General features: G+C 38.1%; 1 protein-coding gene across 1 annotated transcript in view; it reads right to left on the bottom strand.

The window, feature by feature from the left end:
• Nucleotides 1-6,704: 6,704 nt before the first annotated feature.
• LOC126484138 (nitrilase and fragile histidine triad fusion protein NitFhit) overlaps nucleotides 6,705-18,461 on the bottom strand; it is a 67,283-nt gene continuing 55,526 nt past the window's right edge. The window contains exon 7 of the mRNA XM_050107521.1: nucleotides 6,705-6,996. Coding sequence (XP_049963478.1) covers nucleotides 6,832-6,996 — 165 coding nt within the window. The 3' untranslated portion in view covers nucleotides 6,705-6,831. The remainder of the gene's footprint in view (nucleotides 6,997-18,461) is intronic.

An 18,461-nucleotide genomic window follows, 5' to 3' on the forward strand; every position in this document is an offset into this window, starting at 1 on the left:
CACAATGGTTCCAACCGGTCACGTCATCCTCAGCCAACAGGGGTAATGGGAATGGATGTGGATACAGAGGGGCATGTGGTCAGCATACCGCTCTACCAGCCTTATGTCAGTTTACGAGACCGGAGCCCCTACTTCTCAATCAAGTAGCTACTTAGTTTGCCTCACCAGGGCCAAGTGCACCCCATTTGCCAACAGTGCTCGGCAGACCAGATGGTCACCCACCCTAGTGCTAGCCCAGCCTGACAGTGCTAAACTTCGGTGATCTGATGGAAACCAGTGTTACCACTGCAGCAATGCCACTGTCTGAATATAATACTACCCTGATCATTTGTCAGGAGAATCTCAATATATGAGAATACATTACAATAAACCAGAACTCTTAACAATTACAGATTTAATACACAGAATGAAACACAATTACGCACTTTTAATAAATTTATCATACAAAAAATTACTAATCTTGACTACTGTGACCAAGTGCTGTAAAAACTGAAATCTAACAAAACATTTTTACTTAAGCTGCTCTATCTGTCCCTGTTAAGATATTCATTTGAAGAGTAGTAGTTGCTAATCAAAAAGTCTTTCAAACTCTGTTTAAGCCGTGCTTTATCTGTACTGAAATTTTTAATTGTTGCTGGCAATTTATTGAAAATGAGTGTTCCTGAATACTGGACCATCTTTTGGACCAAGGTAAGTGATTTTAAATCTTTATGTAGATTGCCATTATTCCTAGTATTGATACTATGTGTTGAGCTATTGGTTGGAAACAGACATTTTATTTGCAACAAATTTCATTAAGGAATAAATATACTGAGAAGCAGGGGCTAGAATACAAAGGTCCTTGTATAGGTTTCTACATGATGTTTTTGACTTTACACCCCAAATGAGTGTTGTTATGTTCTTTTGCATGCTAAAATTTTTGGCTAAGTTTGATGAATCATCCCAGAATATGATCCCATATGATATCACTTCATCGCTAGCTCGGAGATGCTGTATCCCATCGCTCATGTGCCGACTATAATGCCACGTTCAAACCCACTTAAATCTTGATAACCTGCCATTGTAGCAGCAGTAATCGATCTAACAACTGTGCCAGACACTTGTCGTCTTATATAGCCACTGTCAACCTCAGCGCCGTAACCTGTCTGTTCACATATCTGTGTATTTGAATATACATGCCTATACCAGTTTTTTTGGCGCTTCTGTGAAGAATGAAAGTAAGCAAAATATTTATATTTTCTACATCTGACAAATACAGACTTATTCAGGCACTTCAGCAAATCTGTGGTATGCCCCCCAACTGAATTTATTATCGAGTTGCAATCTCACAAATTTAACACTGTCAATCTCTTCGACCAGCACGTCTTCATATATTAGGGATCTTTTCAAAGTTTAATGGCAGTGAATTAGCTTTAAACCATTTATTAATGACTGTGCTATTATGCTCATAAGGCTAAATTGTCACAGGTGCCTACTACCATAAGCTCCTGACAATATTATGGAAAGCTGTGCAGATGAAGTGTTACGGAAAGCTGTCCAAGCGGCCTTTCTGCTCAAATGACAAAGCCACAGCTCACTCTGCACAGGACAGCATTACACTTGCTGCATTTTTGGGCTATCAACCAAATTCAAATTTTGTCTCCTCCCTCCCTCCTCTGCAATCACCTGACATGGCACTTAGTGACTTCTTCTTTCCTTGGATAAGAAAACATCGTGTGATAGGTGTTTCCAAAATGATGATGAGGTAATTTTCATGGTGGAACATCTCCGGGACTGGCAAAAATTCAGACTTCTTCAAGCAAGGTCTCCCCTAAATCATCCATTGGGGAAAATATGACACGCTGAAGGTTGCATATGTACAGAAGGACTAACTCCATCACCATTTTTCATGACTATAGCTTGATTTTTTTTTTTTTTTTTTTTTCAAAGTGACAATTGAAACTGTGTGAATGCTTTCTCATTTTAGTAGCTTTTATCACTGGCCAGTAACACAGAACACCTTCAAGGAGCATAGCGGCAAATGGAGAACTAGTTTAGAGATTTCACAACAAATTATTAACGATTCTGGGTGCACTTGCTACTCTTCAGTGTCTCTGAATTGCTGCAAAGTGATAATGAACCGATATGGATGTCAGTGTAACAAGGCAGAATGGATGATCAGTTCGTAGAGATCATAAAATTATGCTGTTGTTGATGGTGGTGGTGAGCTGCTTCCCCTGCCCATCACTGAGTATTCCTTTGCCTGTTACAGCAACCATCTGTTGTGTACACTGGCCACTCTTCTTCTGCTCGACATTTACCATTTTTAGCTGTTGGAGGTAATCCTTCACTATCAATTCTTCCAGATCCAATGGTCAATTCCGAGTCAAAGTGGTTTTCAGGATGGCTGGAATGACAAATGCTGCTAAGAAAGATACCAAGAGAAAATTCCTGGTTCTTCTTGGTGAAACTCACGTGGATGGCTAGTACTGTCACATATAACAGTAACATTACTCACCGCAAACAATATATGCATATTTCAAACATATCCTACTAGTATCATAAAAGACAGTAATGGTTATATACTTAAGTGCATTGCTACGTGTAAAATTGATTTGACCTAGATCCGAAGCTAAACTGAGTCAGTTCATACACAAGTTGCAGAAGAAGATAACTTCAACAATGATATGGATACAAGATGGACAGCTTGTATCCCAAACTTCTACTTTCTGTTCATTATGTATGTATCTTCTGGGTTATGTGGCTAAACAACGTAAACATTCAGCAAAATCGAATGAGCAATGTCAACTTTGTATACAGGTATACTTTGAAGAATAAACAAATTTCTTTGGGATCATTTTCTTTAATTGAGTAATAAATGTACCTCCTGAACCTTTAAGAAACTAGAACAGAGTGTGTGTGTGTGTGTGTGTGTGTGTGTGTGTGTGTGTGTGTGTGTGTGAGAGAGAGAGTCTTACTGGCCGAAAGCTTTAAAGCTTTATTTGTGACAGCCTTTTTGTTGTGCCTATCTGCGACTCAGCATCTTTGCTATATGGTGAGGAGCAAATATCTGTTTCATAAATTTGTTACATCAGTATTTCCATCATTTGCAGACTGATAACTATAGCTATTAACACGTCGTGTGTTTTTAGGTCTGGTAGTACCTACAAGTACATATGGCAAGAGCAAACCATCAACAATTTTTTCCCCCTGGGCAGCAACTCAGGCTTTGAAGTGTGGACACAAAACATTTAGTCTATTGCAACAGGTGTAATTGACTTAGTGGCATTGTTACGACCATTCAGGAAAGTCAGGTAGTAAATTATGCGACGTGTTTGTAGGAAGACGGTTCGATGCAGAGAAAAAACAACCAACCTACTGATGTGTGAACATATTAACACATTGATTGCCATGTGAGTTAAAATAACTCAGAGGAACTGTTGTCTTTGGGCCACGTGAAGTAAATACAACTCACGAACATTTTTCCATTTAAAGCTCCATGGTGCAGTTGTAACTCACAGGAGCATGCTGTGACTCTGTGTTATAGTAAGTTATTGTCCCAGTAACAAATCATGTTCGTGGCCTATGGTTTTCAAGAGCTCAAGAGTAGTTATTGACATTTTAATTCATGTGTTATATATAACTCACATGGCTCAGTCGTATTGGACTTTTCTTCTTTTTATTATTTAGTTCGACATATTACATACACAGTAGATTGCAAATCACATACAGTTTTATTTACATTCTTCAACTCTAATTACAACAACAATGAAACTGAAAAATTTGGGTCATTCCACTCCGTTTCTCTAACACCTGTATGCACTGTGCTTTACGAAAAAACACTCTACGCAAAAATATGAGTCACATTTCTTACATTTCCATGCAGTTTGTTTTCATTTCTTGACAGCTTGCCTTCGTCAAAATTCATTCATTTTTTCGTAGCTCACTGTACACCTGTCTGGCTGCTCCCACGTTCACAAGTAGACAACCTGCAGGTAATGCAGTGGCTTTGGTGAGAGATGTCTTGGGCATCTTCTGTATGGAGTAGTCTCAAAGTCGCTTCCTCTTTCAATTCTGTGACAGAAATCTTCTTGTTGTTGATGTATCGGTAAATCACATGAGCATTTACCATTGCTGACCTTGTCAACAATTCAATTGCAAGCTTCTGTACCATTTCACATCCCGCCTTACACAATGCGAGTACAAGTTCATTTGGTCAGAAAGATCAATAAGACTTTGACTGATTATAGTCAATTATCATTGCTGGTTTTTTCTTTGTGCTCTTCCTGGTTTGAACTTCTGCTTCTTCTTCTCCATGAACAGTACTCAGCATCAGAACATCCCTCTTATCTTTCCATTTCAGTACTACTACACCTGTGGTACTTTCCTTTGCTTTGTGTTGCCCCTTCTTCAGTTTTGTCTGTACAACATCTTGAGCATTTAGTTTTATGTTTGATCTGAGAGTACCAACTAAATGTGTTGACTGTTCAAGAAGCTGGTGTGCTAGATGAACACTTGTGTAAAAATTGTCTGTATATAAGATTCTGCCCTCATTTAGTAATCCACTCATAAGGCTCATAACAACAGAAGTGGCAAGGGGAACACCAGGATTGGCATTCTTCCCACAGTAAACTTTCATATTCCATGTGTAGCCACCCTTCAGACAAAGTTTGAACAATTTAATTCCGAATTTATGGCACTTACTTTTTATATACTGAATGAAACTTAGTCTTCCTCAAAATGGCACAAGTGTTTCTTCAATGCAAACTTTTCTCCAGCACAACTGCACATTTAAATCTCTGCAGTAATTTATCAATAACAGGTTGAATTTTGAATAAGCGGTTTCCCGGTGGGCACTGGTTGTTATCGGAAAAATGCCACATACATAAAAGCATTTCAAAATGATTGCATGACATAATGTTTTTTTACATTGTTGTGATAGAGCATATTTCTTGACCAATAATTTGGAATCCTTGGTTTTACATTTAGTGACATCCACTACAAAAATCCTAAAAATTGTTCAATTTGAGTTTTGCTGACGTCAGTCCACTTTTTCAGTCGTGAATTAACAGTTACTGAATGACTTCCTAAGACCTGTTTTGCATAAAAATTTGTTTGTTGAGTCACGTATTCTAAAATTTCATCAGTTACAAAACATTTGAAAAATTGTATGGTGTCTTGCCTTTGAGAGTTGGTGCAACAGAAGCATTTACACCAGAACTGGAATGAATAAATGTAAAGTTTTTCATATTTCTACCTGTAACTGGCCCCCAGACAATCTCATTAGAATTTGTTCTAAGTGTGTCATCTTCATCTTCAGAACTTTCTAATATTACACTTTACTTCAATTGAACCTGAATCAACTGCAGTAGTTATGGCACTAACACAGTTAGAGGTGCTTTGTTGCCTGGTTTTTACCGCTGTGAACTCTGGTTCTTTGACTGAATATGGACATAAAACTATTCTTCCTACCTTCGCTGATGTGTTTTTATCATCAGAACTTCCGGTTTTGCTTCCGGCCTCCTCTGGTAAAAATTCGTCTGAGCTATCACCCAATAAATACACAGAATCTTCATCACTTATGCCCATAACTTCATCTAAAAGCTACTGCACATGCCTTTGTTCATCTTCATAACTTCTACGAGACATTTTCTTCTGCCACAATATCACTCTGTTACAGAACAAACAACACTGAATAAAGACTGTAGCAACAATGCAGGGAAGCAATAATGGAAGTGCACACAAATAATGCAGTAGAATAAAAAACTGACAGGAGTACAAGCCTAAAATTATTAGCGACATAAAATGACACACCTGGTACTTTTACTCTGGGGCCATGTGAATAATATGTAACTCACACAAAAAAATTAAAAAAGAAACTAAAATGCCATATTTTCACTTTATTTGCACTTAACAAGTTTACTTGGAGCAAACTAAAGCAGGATATTGAAAAAAAGTAAATGGCCCCAAGGGGTCGGTATGCCAACTATATCATGGCAATCAATGTCTTAAGGTATTACATATCAAAATATCTGCACTTATACCCATTACAAACTGTATAATCAGCTAGGCCATTAAGCAACACATCCCACACAACTGGAAAGCATTACATGTGTAATAACATGGGCAACACCATACTAACTGCATCACCTCACTTAGGTGATTGTTCTCAGTATCTATTTTTTATGGTGATTTATTTCTGTGGAGGGAAATGCCTTACACATAGACACAATGCCTGTTATCCATCAACAAAACAATTAATGTTGCAGTAACACACAACATTTGGAGCAAATATAGCATCTGCTTACAAACTTCAGTTAGAGAATTGCTGCTTAATGTGAAGTAGTGAAGGCTTAATGCAATTTAATCATTAATGGAACAATTTGTTCTGTTTCAGTTTTATGAATAAATTAGCCATCTCCTCAAGAAAACCTTATGAAACCGACAAGCATGTCATGAGTTAAAGACTGCAGTACCTTTGCATCGAAGGTGATTACAAAACTTTGATAAGATACTGCTAGTGGATGGAGCATTTGGAATTTTATAACTGTTGACAGTATCCCACTAGCGGATAAATAATCTGGATTGTGTAAATGAACAGATGAAATGAAACATAGTATGGCTAGGGCCTCCCGTCGCGTGGGCCGGTTGCCTGGTGCAAGTCTTTCGAGTTGATGCCACTTCAGCGACTTGCGTGTTGATAGGTAGTCATAGATAAAAGTTGATTTTATGACATACAGAATCAGTAAAGATTATTTTACTATTTCTCTCATTTAAGATACATTAATATACACAACAGGTTATTAAAACAGCAGTGACCATCTAGACATATACACAGTCAAAACGAACTAACTAGGAACGTGAAAAATGTCTCCTCAAAGCTGCGGCTTCATTTGCCATTTCGGATTCACTTCTCCATCCAGTTTCTTCTTTGTCATGCTTTTCCAGCTCACGATATATTTCATCATTTTCCTTAAAATCCCCAGGCCTTCTTGGAATTACATGAACATGCACATGCTGAAAAAAACAATATTAATAACTGATCCATTTATACTAAAAGATGCTGTACTACAAATTCAACTGCAAAGCAGGTTATAAAATTAAGTTTTGGCTAACAAATTCCTCTCTTATAAGAGCTAGACTGTTCGCAATATTACACCCTGTGAAATACAAATATATTCTGCTACTTTATGGTAATGGAAATTCTACAAAAGAAACAACAAACAAAAATGTGCAAAAGCAACATTCCATTACCAAATGATAGGTAGCACATAAACACACGCAACAGATTCATAAGAATGAAACCTTGAACGTTGGTTCAATTTTCTAATGTGTTTCACGTGTGTACATATATCAACCATTCACCTCTATGTACTTAAAATGGTCTTTGTCTTTACTCTCTTCTGTTTATTCTACTTTCATACAACTATTCAGTTCCATGTACTCCACGCTCAGAGTTTGCATTCCATCACCTGACAACTTCCAGGTCATCAGCACAGAGTAAATAATAATTTCATCAACTTTATCTCCAACTGCACACTACATCAAGACAGAGAGGTCACTAGTTTATGAGCAAGCGCATATAGTCATCACAAACACGTTGTATTACCATGGTAGTTTTCACTGATAACTAGTCTCTGATAATTACATTACTCAATAAGGTCTCAAACAGACTTCAATTTCACTAGAATCAAGCACGATATTTAATTGCAAACATGGTTTTTTTTCTGAGGCTACACCTAGAAGGTTTTATTTGAAACTGGACCCAACAATAATTTACATATTACTGATAAAAGGAATTCTCTGTAACAGACTAATATGCACAGAAAAAGAAAGATACCAAAAATACTACTGGTAGCTTAGAAAAATGTGGGTTTCTTCACCTAAAAAAATAGAGGAATGGACTGACTGGAAAAGATGATGCAACCAGTCAGCAAGAAAGTCACTCAATCCCTTTTGTCAGGGTACACACAGAAAAGCAGAATGACAGGGAAATCAGTTTTAAAATGGCAGCAGCGGACTTCTTTTAAAAACCTGTGAAGTTCAAAACCACAGCAGAGCAACTGACGAAGGAAGCATATAAGAATACAGAATGGAGTGCAGACTAGGTTAAGGTGGGTGACAACAGAACAGGAGATAACACAAAATAAACAGTGGTGTAAATGTTGTTACACAAAATACAAGGCAAACAAACTCTTAAACATATATCATGGATGAAATCAAGAAATAAATACATAAATGTGAAGGAGGAGAAGTGGAAAAAGATGGTGGTAGACCTATCTTGAAGTAACTGTACCTCCTAGATAAAGGCTGGTCAATATTTAACAGCATTACATACTTGCACTCAGGTATAGTTTAAGGCTCAAGCGATAGAAGCTGCCGCTTGGGTCACTACGCTGACAGGGTTGTCAGGGGAGCCACAGCTGTTAAGATTCTTGTACAGCATGTACCACAATTAGTAGCATTTGTTTGGGATGCTAAGCAGAGAGGGGTGCCCAAGTGCAAGATTCGTGCACAGTGCATTTCACAATTAGTACAGAAAAAAGTATGAGAGAATATAGGGGAGGCACCAACCTATAAGTCACTTGTGTGGAAGAAAGTTCTTTATTGTCCCGGCTTACAATCAGTCTTTGACAATAACACATCAGACAACTGCAAAAGAGAGTAATCCCTGATAATATTATGGAGCTTCCTGAAGACATCTATTTTTTCCACAGAGCCAGCCTGTTGGCTGACCAACTCTTTCCTAAGACTTTCAGGTAGTTCCTGCCACTAATTTAAAAGGTGACTGATACTAGAGAAACCATGATCATTCTACCTGCACAATCCAAATTTGGCAAAAGTGCAAAAGAAAGGTACAGTTTGACATACAGACGAAAATGTGGCTAAACAATACAACAGCTGCATAAGGCAAGTATTTTGGAATTTCTTGAAGAAAGGTCTGACATGTTTTCCAGTCCCTCTTTCTTTGTTCTTGCACTGCATTAATTTTGTGTCAAGGTACCCCAACATTTTGTTACAACATTCTTCTAACAATGCAGTTGGCAATCCCAAGGAGCGAAGCATGTTTCCTTGTGGAACACCTGGGAGACTGTTTGATGCAGAAACTTTACACACAAATATTTTCAGTCATTCAAACACTATGATGTTGGAGAACAAAGATTGTGGTTTAACTTCCTGATGATGACAAGGTCAATATTATTACCAATTCTATGTCATTCACCAGCCATAGCTGGACAGACAGCATCAAGATACAACATTATCAAAATACATGAATACAACTCTACTATGATAGTAATTTAATACCAGAAGACATATTTAAGTTATAAATCAGATTACAATAATATCACAACAATAAAATAGATACAAGTATATAATTAAATTAAATACAATGGTTGCTTTTGGAGTCATGGAACTGAGCTGCAGCTCAAGTAAACATTATGCTATTACTAGAGAAGAGTTCTTCAATATTGTAGAAGGGTTGCTCTTTTAGCTTACAAAAAAAATAGTAGTTTTAAACTGCTCCCATGATAAAGACTGAATGTCATCAGATAGAGCATTAAACAATTTTAGGGCCACCATTGTGAAGCTGTTTTGTGTCTTTGCTAGTCGACACCTTGGCATGTCATCGACATGTCTTTGTTGCGAGTGCTGTATTTGTGAACTTCATTTCTCTTTCTGTAGATATCATGGTTTCTCTTTATGTGGAAAAGGCAGCTCAATATATACTGGCTGTAAACAGTCGGAACGCCTAACCTGGTAAAAATTGGTTTACAGTGGTCTGTTTTTTTGCTTGAAGTAATGATCCTCATTGCTTTATTTAGCAGTAAAAGAACATTCTTGCAACCTGCAGAATGGCCCCAAAACAACAGCCCGTAACTGATGTGGCTGTGGAACATTGCATAGTACACAGTTAGCAGGTACTGTTCTGGTACTATACTTTTCAGTTTCATCAAGAGGTACAGGACCCGTGAAAGTTTGGAACATACATGTTTGATATGCTGTTGCCAGGTTACTTTGGTATCAATGAGAAAGCCCAGAAGTTTAACATCTGCTGCGTTACCCAGTGCTCCAGTATTGCTGAGGCAGCATATCATCCTCTGTGTTTTTTCTTCATTAATTTTCATTTTGTTCATGATAAACCAGGCCTTAGCTTCACCGAACAAGACTTCTGCTTGTTGGACTGCCTGTACAACATTCTCTCCTTTTGAGAACAAGGTTGTATTATCTGCAAACTGCAAGGTGTGCCCATTGGAGCCTATGTCATTTACGAAGATAAGGAACAGCAAAGGAGGGCCCTATTACCGATCCCTGTGGCACACCATGCTGTAGCTTCTTCTTACCTGAATCAGCTTCTTGCATGGAGACAATCTGTCATCTGTTTCTCAGGTAGGATTCAAGAGTTTGCAGGACAGATCCCCCTATACCATATGTTTTTAGCTTTCTGAGCAGGGCCCTATGTGGGATGCAGTCAAATCCCTTACTAAGGTCACAGAGTACTAGTGCTATAGACTCTTTGTCTTCAAAACCCTGACTTATGTTTTTAACTAAGTCAAGTACAGCTGTTGTTGTTGACCTGCCCTTCCGAAAGCCATGTTGCGCATCACAAAAGAGACTATTTCCTTTAAAGTAACTTAATAGTTGTTCTTTCATTATCAACTCCATCACCTTCGCTAGTACTGGTATTATAGATATGGGCCTGTAGCTCGACACTTCATGTGGACTGCCTTTTTTGTAAACAGGCACTGTGCGTGCTACTCTCAGGAAGTCTGGAAATTCCCCTGTGTGGAGGCTTTTATTTATCACTACTGTTAATGGCTGTGCAATTTCACTGATTATAGTTTTTAACATAGTATAGGACATGCCATAGATATCAAGGCTCCGTGAAGATTTGTAGCTTTTTACAATTTTTATTATTTCTTTTGGATACACTCTCTTCCACATTACCATGCTACATTTATTCTCAAATTTCACAGCAGCTGCAGGATCTATTCCAACGTCAGGAATTTCATCTACTGTGTTTCTCACTATTTTTATAAAATAGTCATTAAACTCATCTGGACTGCAAGAATTAGAGCAATAGGTGGGCTTTTCCTGTGCTCATTAACCAAATCCCATGCCGCTTTAGAAGGACTGTGAGCTTCTTCAATAAATCTGGCATTGATTTCCTTCTTTGCTTTTTCTTCTTCCTTTCTGTAGATCCTTTTGGTCTGTAAATAACTAGAGTACAGTCTATCCTTAATACCCATATCTTTAGCAGCTTTAACCTTGTCATTTAGTATTTGGACAATACATTTTATTTTGGCTAGTCTAGGAGTATACCACCTCTTTACTTTGTTAGTTTTTTGTCTACATTTTGATTTAGCATTTGAATATCTTTTGGGTTTTAATGGAAAATGTTCATCAAATTTCACTTTAAGGTTCTGGAACATGTGGTCGAATGCAAAGTTTGATGGCAATTCATCAATTATTTGGTGCCAATCTATAGAAGACACTGTAGTTTTGAAATCGCCTAAGCTTTTTTTGTAATAACTCTATTTCTGAATACATAATTTGAATGCCAGCTGGGAATTTGTTGTGTACTTACTGAGTTTGTCCATAACTTCATGATTAATGCATGGTGATCTGCTAGTATAGGGTCCACCACACTTACTTTGTAGTCCCAACTATTTGGATTTGTCACAATTGTGTCAAGACAAATAGTTCCTCTTGTTGGCAGAAAGTTTCCTACGAATAGCCCATAGCTGCTTGTTCTAGGTCTAGATCTACACAAAATTTACGTATATCAGTTTTATTGGCATTGAGTTTACTATTTACATACACAGACACACAACATGGATAATAGTTTCTCTACACCATGCATTCGCCATTTCTAAATATTCAATGTTTCTGTTGTATTCTGTTTCTGGTTGGGCTAGCCAGTGTTCACATATACATAATAAATCAGGTCTCACTTTGTCAACAAACAGTGATAATGTATCAAGTTTTGTTCTGAGGCACTGCACATTTACATTCGCTATAAGTAAGACAGCATTTTCTTCAATTATATCATTTCCTTTTTCACTGGAATGTTCTTGGTCTTGCGAGTTTATCGCACTGGTGCACTGCACATCCTCCGGAATAAAAAATGTTTTATCACAATGTTCTTCTGCCATATACTGTTGTCAATTACTTTATCTTTTAGGTCAAAATCAACACCAATTTTGAAGCTATTATTTAATCCCTTTGTTTCCAGTTTTTCAACTGTAAAACTGTTGTGATTTTTGAAAGTTTTCTGTAAGAAGTTAGTTACAGTTTCAGCTGTGGCGCCACCTCTTAGTTTGCTTAGGTGGAACCAGGCTTTTTTGTCACCATACAGCATTCCTTTTTCATCGCCAATACCTATGATGGCTCTATTTCTGTTTTTAGTACTGGCATTCACAAACGTTTGTATAGTGGGCCTCAAACACAGTTCACCAGATTTTCATTTTGTAGCACAGTCTTGTAAGATGTTTTGTTTTCTTTTTCTGTGTCTGCAGTGGTTTTGGCCAGTTCATTTTCTTGTTTCTATAAAGTCAAATTTCTTCTGCCTCCTCACTTGTTTTCACTTTTTGCCAGTCTGTATTGATGCCTTCCGAAGAGTTTTCATCCATTAGATTGTTTACATCTGTATCTGGCTTGTTTTTAATGTGGGGTTGAGTTTCACTGACACACTCATTGCCACTCTAGCAATGTTTGGCTCTTCAACGTTATTTCTCGTTGGAAAATTACCACCTGATGAATTTGCAGGTTTTTTGCTGCTGTTGTGATTGGTGATGGTGATAGGTGCTGCTTCTCTGACACACTCCAGACCTGTATTTCAACTTTGCCTCAGATTAGGGATGTTTAACTCTTTATTTCCGGCTATAATACATCTACATCTACATCTATACTCCGCGAGCCACCTTACGGTGTGTGGCGGAGGGTACTTATTGTACCACTATCTGATCCCCCCTTCCCTGTTCCATTCACGAATTGTGCGTGGGAAGAACGACTGCTTGTAAGTCTCCGTATTTGCTCTAATTTCTCGGATCTTTTCATTGTGATCATTACGCGAGATATATGTGGGCGGTAGTAATATGTTGCCCATCTCTTCCCGGAATGTGCTCTCTCGTAATTTCGATAATAAACCTCTCCGTATTGCGTAACGCCTTTCATGAAGTGTCCGCCACTGGAGCTTGTTCAGCATCTCCGTAACGCTCTCGCGCTGACTAAATGTCCCCATGACGAATCGCGCTGCTTTTCGCTGGATCATGTCTATCTCTTCTATTAATCCAACCTGGTAAGGGTCCCATACTGATGAGCAATACTCAAGAATCGGACGAACAAGCGTTTTGTAAGCTACTTCTTTCGTCGATGAGTCACATTTTCTTAGAATTCTTCCTATGAATCTCAACCTGGCGCCTGCTTTTCCCACTATTTGTTTTATGTGATCATTCCACTTCAGATCGCTCCGGATAGTAACTCCTAAGTATTTTACGGTCGTTACCGCTTCCAATGATTTACCACCTATGGCATAATCGTACTGGAATGGCATGTTGTTTTCTACATCCTCTGCACACTGTCTTGCTGTGTTTCTCGATGATTAAGATGCTTCTTCACTTCGTGGTACCAATATTTCTAACTTAGAGTTTGTGCCAATCACAGTGTCTAGTTTTTCTTTTATTTGTTTGTTATCACTGGTAAGTTTTTTCACAATTTGCGTGAGATTACTCACTGATGCAACTAGATCAACACTACATTGCTGATTAGAGTACAAGATTTGTTCATGTTTCGCTGTTTTGATGTCTTCTGAGATTTCGGCAGCTAACCTCACTTCACAGTTGTCACAAACGTATTTTAAGCGACCTTTTGAACACTTTAGAATGTGATCTTCACTTCTGGTGAGCCCCACACATTCTGTGTGAAATGATTTTCCACACCACTGTCCACACAAAACACTGAATTCCTTATTTTTAACATTTTTCTTGCACTTAGCACAAAGCATGCTTTCACTGGACGCCATTAGGGATGGACCAAAAGCTTCAACTTGTGAAGGAAACTTGCCGTCCCTCTCAAAGGAACTATCTGAATATTTATCTTAAGCAATTTAGGGAAATCACAGAAAACTTAAAACTGGATGCTCATAAGGGAATCTGAACTGCTGTCCAGTATCTCAACCAATGTGAAACCTCATTTGGTGGTATGATGTTGCATTTTGTTTTAGTATTGACCCGACAATCACCACACCCAAAACCAACAAAGGAAACAGTGTTTCGATTAGGAATAAGAGGCTTTCACCACAGTCGGACGTGCTTATCGAGTCCTCATGATGAGATCACTGATCCACTTCCCTTAAAATGTGGTTTTACACTAAAATCACTATGCCTGAATGGTTGACTTACAAAGTTGATTGAAAATGGTAACCCACTATACAACTATTCTGTGTACTCCTCAATGACACCATTAATGTACACTCTTCATATATTTGGCAGTGATCCTCTAAATATGGCACTTATTTCTCCTTGAGCCCTCTCATGGAATCAGTACTCACTGCCACTATTAAAGCATTATAATTTTGCTGTCTCTAGTTTCAGTTCCATCCTGTATCAGTGTAAGACAATATAATCTTTTTTTCTTATCACTCATATAGATTTTCTTAGTAATATCTGCACATTTCCCCTACTGTAACTCCCACATACGAGATCAAAACAAAATGACAGAATTATTATTAATGCTATGATCAGCATTGATTACATTATACAGTAATGCATAAAGTAATCAGTGTCTCACAAAGCTGATATAATGTTTTAAACTATGGTATTTTAGGTCTGAGTTTATCATCTTATCTCCTGTATGTAGTTGAGTGACTCAAGCAGAAACAGAAAATGATTTATAGAAACATGTAACTATTTGAGTATGTGGCTATTCTTTGAGAAACAGAAATGAAATCTATGCAGAGGTTATCCTGAAACCCTCTGCATGTTCATTACTATCTACAAGGAGTTAGTACAAAACAATCAGTCAAATGCAACTACTTCAGCCAACATTACTTTACTTTACATCACATCATGATCATTCTCAAGTATGTGGTCAGTTGTCTGAAAACTTGCTAAAAGAACAAGAAGAGAGGTACCATTATTAGTCAAAACCTACAGCAAAGGAACCCTCAGTCTCATAGCCACAAGAGGAAACACAGAGTAAAATAGTCCACATTTTCTCTTTCCCAACATAAAAAAGTCACAATCCATGACAAATAAAGTTTGCTACTCTTAAACATAGATTTAAAAATCTTTATGATATGAGTTGTGCATTTCATACAGCTTATACGGCAACACATATTTGTCAAAAGTTCTATTGCCAGGTTTCCAGATAGCACTTCAAGAAACTATCACTTCACTACTGCTACTTGCAGGACTTTTGAATCTAATGACAACCAAAGCGAAAGGAAGTCTGGGGCATAAGAAGTCTATATATATAAAAATAACAGTAAAGCTACAAAAAACCTCAAATATGTTGTTGTTGTGATCTTCAGTCCAGAGACTGGTTTGATGCAGCACTCCATGCTACTCTATCCTGTGCAAGCTTCTTCATCTCCCAGTACCTACTGCAACCTACATCCTTCTGAATCAGTTTAGTGTAATCATCTCTTGGTCTCCCTCTACGATTTTTACCCTCCACGCTGCCCTCCAATACTAAATTGGTGATCCCTTGATACCTCAGAATATGCCCTACCAATCGATCCCTTCTTCTAGTCAAGTTGTGCCACAAATTTCTCTTCTCTCCAATTCTATTCAATACCTCCTCATTAGTTATGTGATCTACCCATCTAATCTTCAGCATTCTTCTGTAGCACCACATTTCGAAAGCTTCTATTCTCTTCTTGTCCAAACTATCATCCATTTTTCACTTCCATACATGGCTACACTCCATACGAATACTTTCAGAAAGACTTCCTGACACTTAAATCTATACTTGAAGTTAACAATTTTCTCTTCGTCAGAAACGCTTTCCTTGCCATTGCCAGTCTACATTTTATATCCTCTCTACTTCGACCATCATCAGTTATTGTGCTCCCCAAATAGCAACACTCCTTTACTACTTTAAGTGTCTCATTTCCTAATCTAATTCCCTCAGCGTCACCCGACTTATTCGACTACATTCCATTATCCTTGTTTTGCTTTTGTTGATGTTCATCTTATATCCTCCTTTCAAGACACTGTCCATTCTGTTCAACTGCTCTTCCAAGTACTTTGCTGTCTGTGACAGAATTACAATGTCATCGGCAAACCTCAAAGTTTTTATTTCTTCTCCATGGATTTTAATTACTACTCCAAATATTTCTTCTGTTTCCATTACTGCTTGCTCAATATACAGATTGAACAATATTGGGGAGAGGCCACAACCCTGTCTCACTCCTTTCCCAACAACTGCTTCCCTTTCATGCCCCTCGACTCTTATAACTGCCATCTGGTTTCTGTACAAATTGTAAATAGCCTTTCGCTCACTGAATTTTACCCCTGCCACCTTCAGAATTTGAAAGAGAGTATCCCAGTCAACATTGTCAAAAGCTTTCTCTAAGTCTACAAATGCTAGAAACGTAGGTTTGCCTTTCCTTAATATATTTTCTAAGATAAGTCGTAAGGTCAGTATTGCCTCACGTGTTCCAACATTTCTACAGAATCCAAACTGATCTTCCCCGAGGTCGGCTTCTACCAGTTTTTCCATTCGTCTGTAAAGAATTCACATTAGTATTTTGCAGCCGTGGCTTATTAAACTGATAGTTTGGCAATTTTCACATATGTCAACACCTGCTTTCCTTGGGATTCGAATTATTATATTTTCTTGAAGTCTGAGGGTATTTCGCCTGTCTCATACATCTTGCTCACTAGATGGTACAGTTTTGCTAGGCCTGGCTCTCCCAAGGCTGTCAGTAGTTCTAATGGAATGTTGTCTACTCCGGGGGCCTTGTTTCGACTTAGGTCTTTCAGTGCTCTGTCAAACTCTTCACGCAGTATCGTATCTCCTATTTCATCTTCGTCTACATTCTCTTCCATTTCTATAATATTGTCCACAAGAACATCGCCCTTGTATAGACCCTCTATTTACTCCTTCCACCTTTCTGCTTTCCCTTCTTTGCTTAGAACTGCGTTTCCATCTGAGCTCTTGATATTCATGCAAGTGGTTCTCTTTTCTCCAAAGGTCTCTTTAATTTTCCTGTAAGCAGTATCTATCTTACCCCTGGTGATATGCGCCTCTACATCCTTACATTTTTCCTCTAGCCATCCCTGCTTAGCCATTTTGCACTTCCTGTCGACCTCATTTCTGAGACGTATGTATTCCTTTTTGCCTGCTTCATTTACTGCATTTTTATATTTTCTCCTTTCATCAATTAAATTCAATATCTCTTCTGTCACCCAACGATTTCTATTAGCCCTCGTCTTTTTACCTACTTGATCCTCTGCTACCTTCACTATTTCATCTCTCAAAGCTACCCATTCTTCTTCTACTGTATTTCTTTCCCCCATTCTTGTCAATCGTTCCCTAATGCTCTCCCTGAAGTTCTCTACAACCTCAGGTTCTTTCAGTTTATCCAGGTCCCATCTCCTGAAATTCCCACCTCAAATACAACAACAGCGAACACAATTCCTTCAATTGTTATCTCAACAACATGTACAGATGCGTCCATCTCAAAGTCAACCAGCACGGATTCCAAAAATATCGACCATGTGAAACTCAAGTTGCACTTTTCTCAAATGACATCCTGTGACCAGATTGACAATTTTTTGGTAGGGAGGATACAGCAAGTACCTTGGATGGACAGTCATCATTAGATGTACAAACGAGAGTGCCCCAGGGAAGTGTGCTGGGAACTTTGCTGTTCATAGTGCTTATTAATGACCTTGTGAACAACATTAATAGAAACTTAGACTTTTTGCCGAGGATGCAGTTTCATTATCAATATTATCTGAAAAAAGCTGCATAAATATTTAGTCAGATCTTCATAAGATTTCAAAGTGGTGCAAAGACGGGCAAATTGCTTTAAATGTTCAGAAATGTAAAATTATGCACTTAACAAAAAAAATAGTGTCCCAGGACTATAATATCAACAAGTCACTGTTGCAATTACTCAACTCATACAAACACCTAGGTGTAATAGTTTGTAGGGATATGAAATAAAATGGTCACACAGGCTCAGTCAGTCTACCAGCTGTGTGGGTAAACATCTATGAAGGAGATTGCTTAAAAATCATTTGTGTGACTCACCCTAGAATATTGCTCAAGTTTGTGGTACACATAACAAACAGTCTTGACAGCAGATATTGAACAGACACGAAGAAGGGCTATATGAGTGGTCACAGGTTCGTTCAACCCAAGGGACAATGTCACAGAGATGCTGAAAGAACTGACCTGGTAGACACTTGAAGGTAGAAGCAAACTATCCCTTGAAAACCTACTTACAAAGTTTCTAGAACCAGCTTTAA

This window comes from Schistocerca serialis, chromosome 6, assembly GCF_023864345.2.
Source record: "Schistocerca serialis cubense isolate TAMUIC-IGC-003099 chromosome 6, iqSchSeri2.2, whole genome shotgun sequence".
NCBI classification, from domain to species: Eukaryota; Metazoa; Arthropoda; class Insecta; order Orthoptera; family Acrididae; genus Schistocerca; species Schistocerca serialis.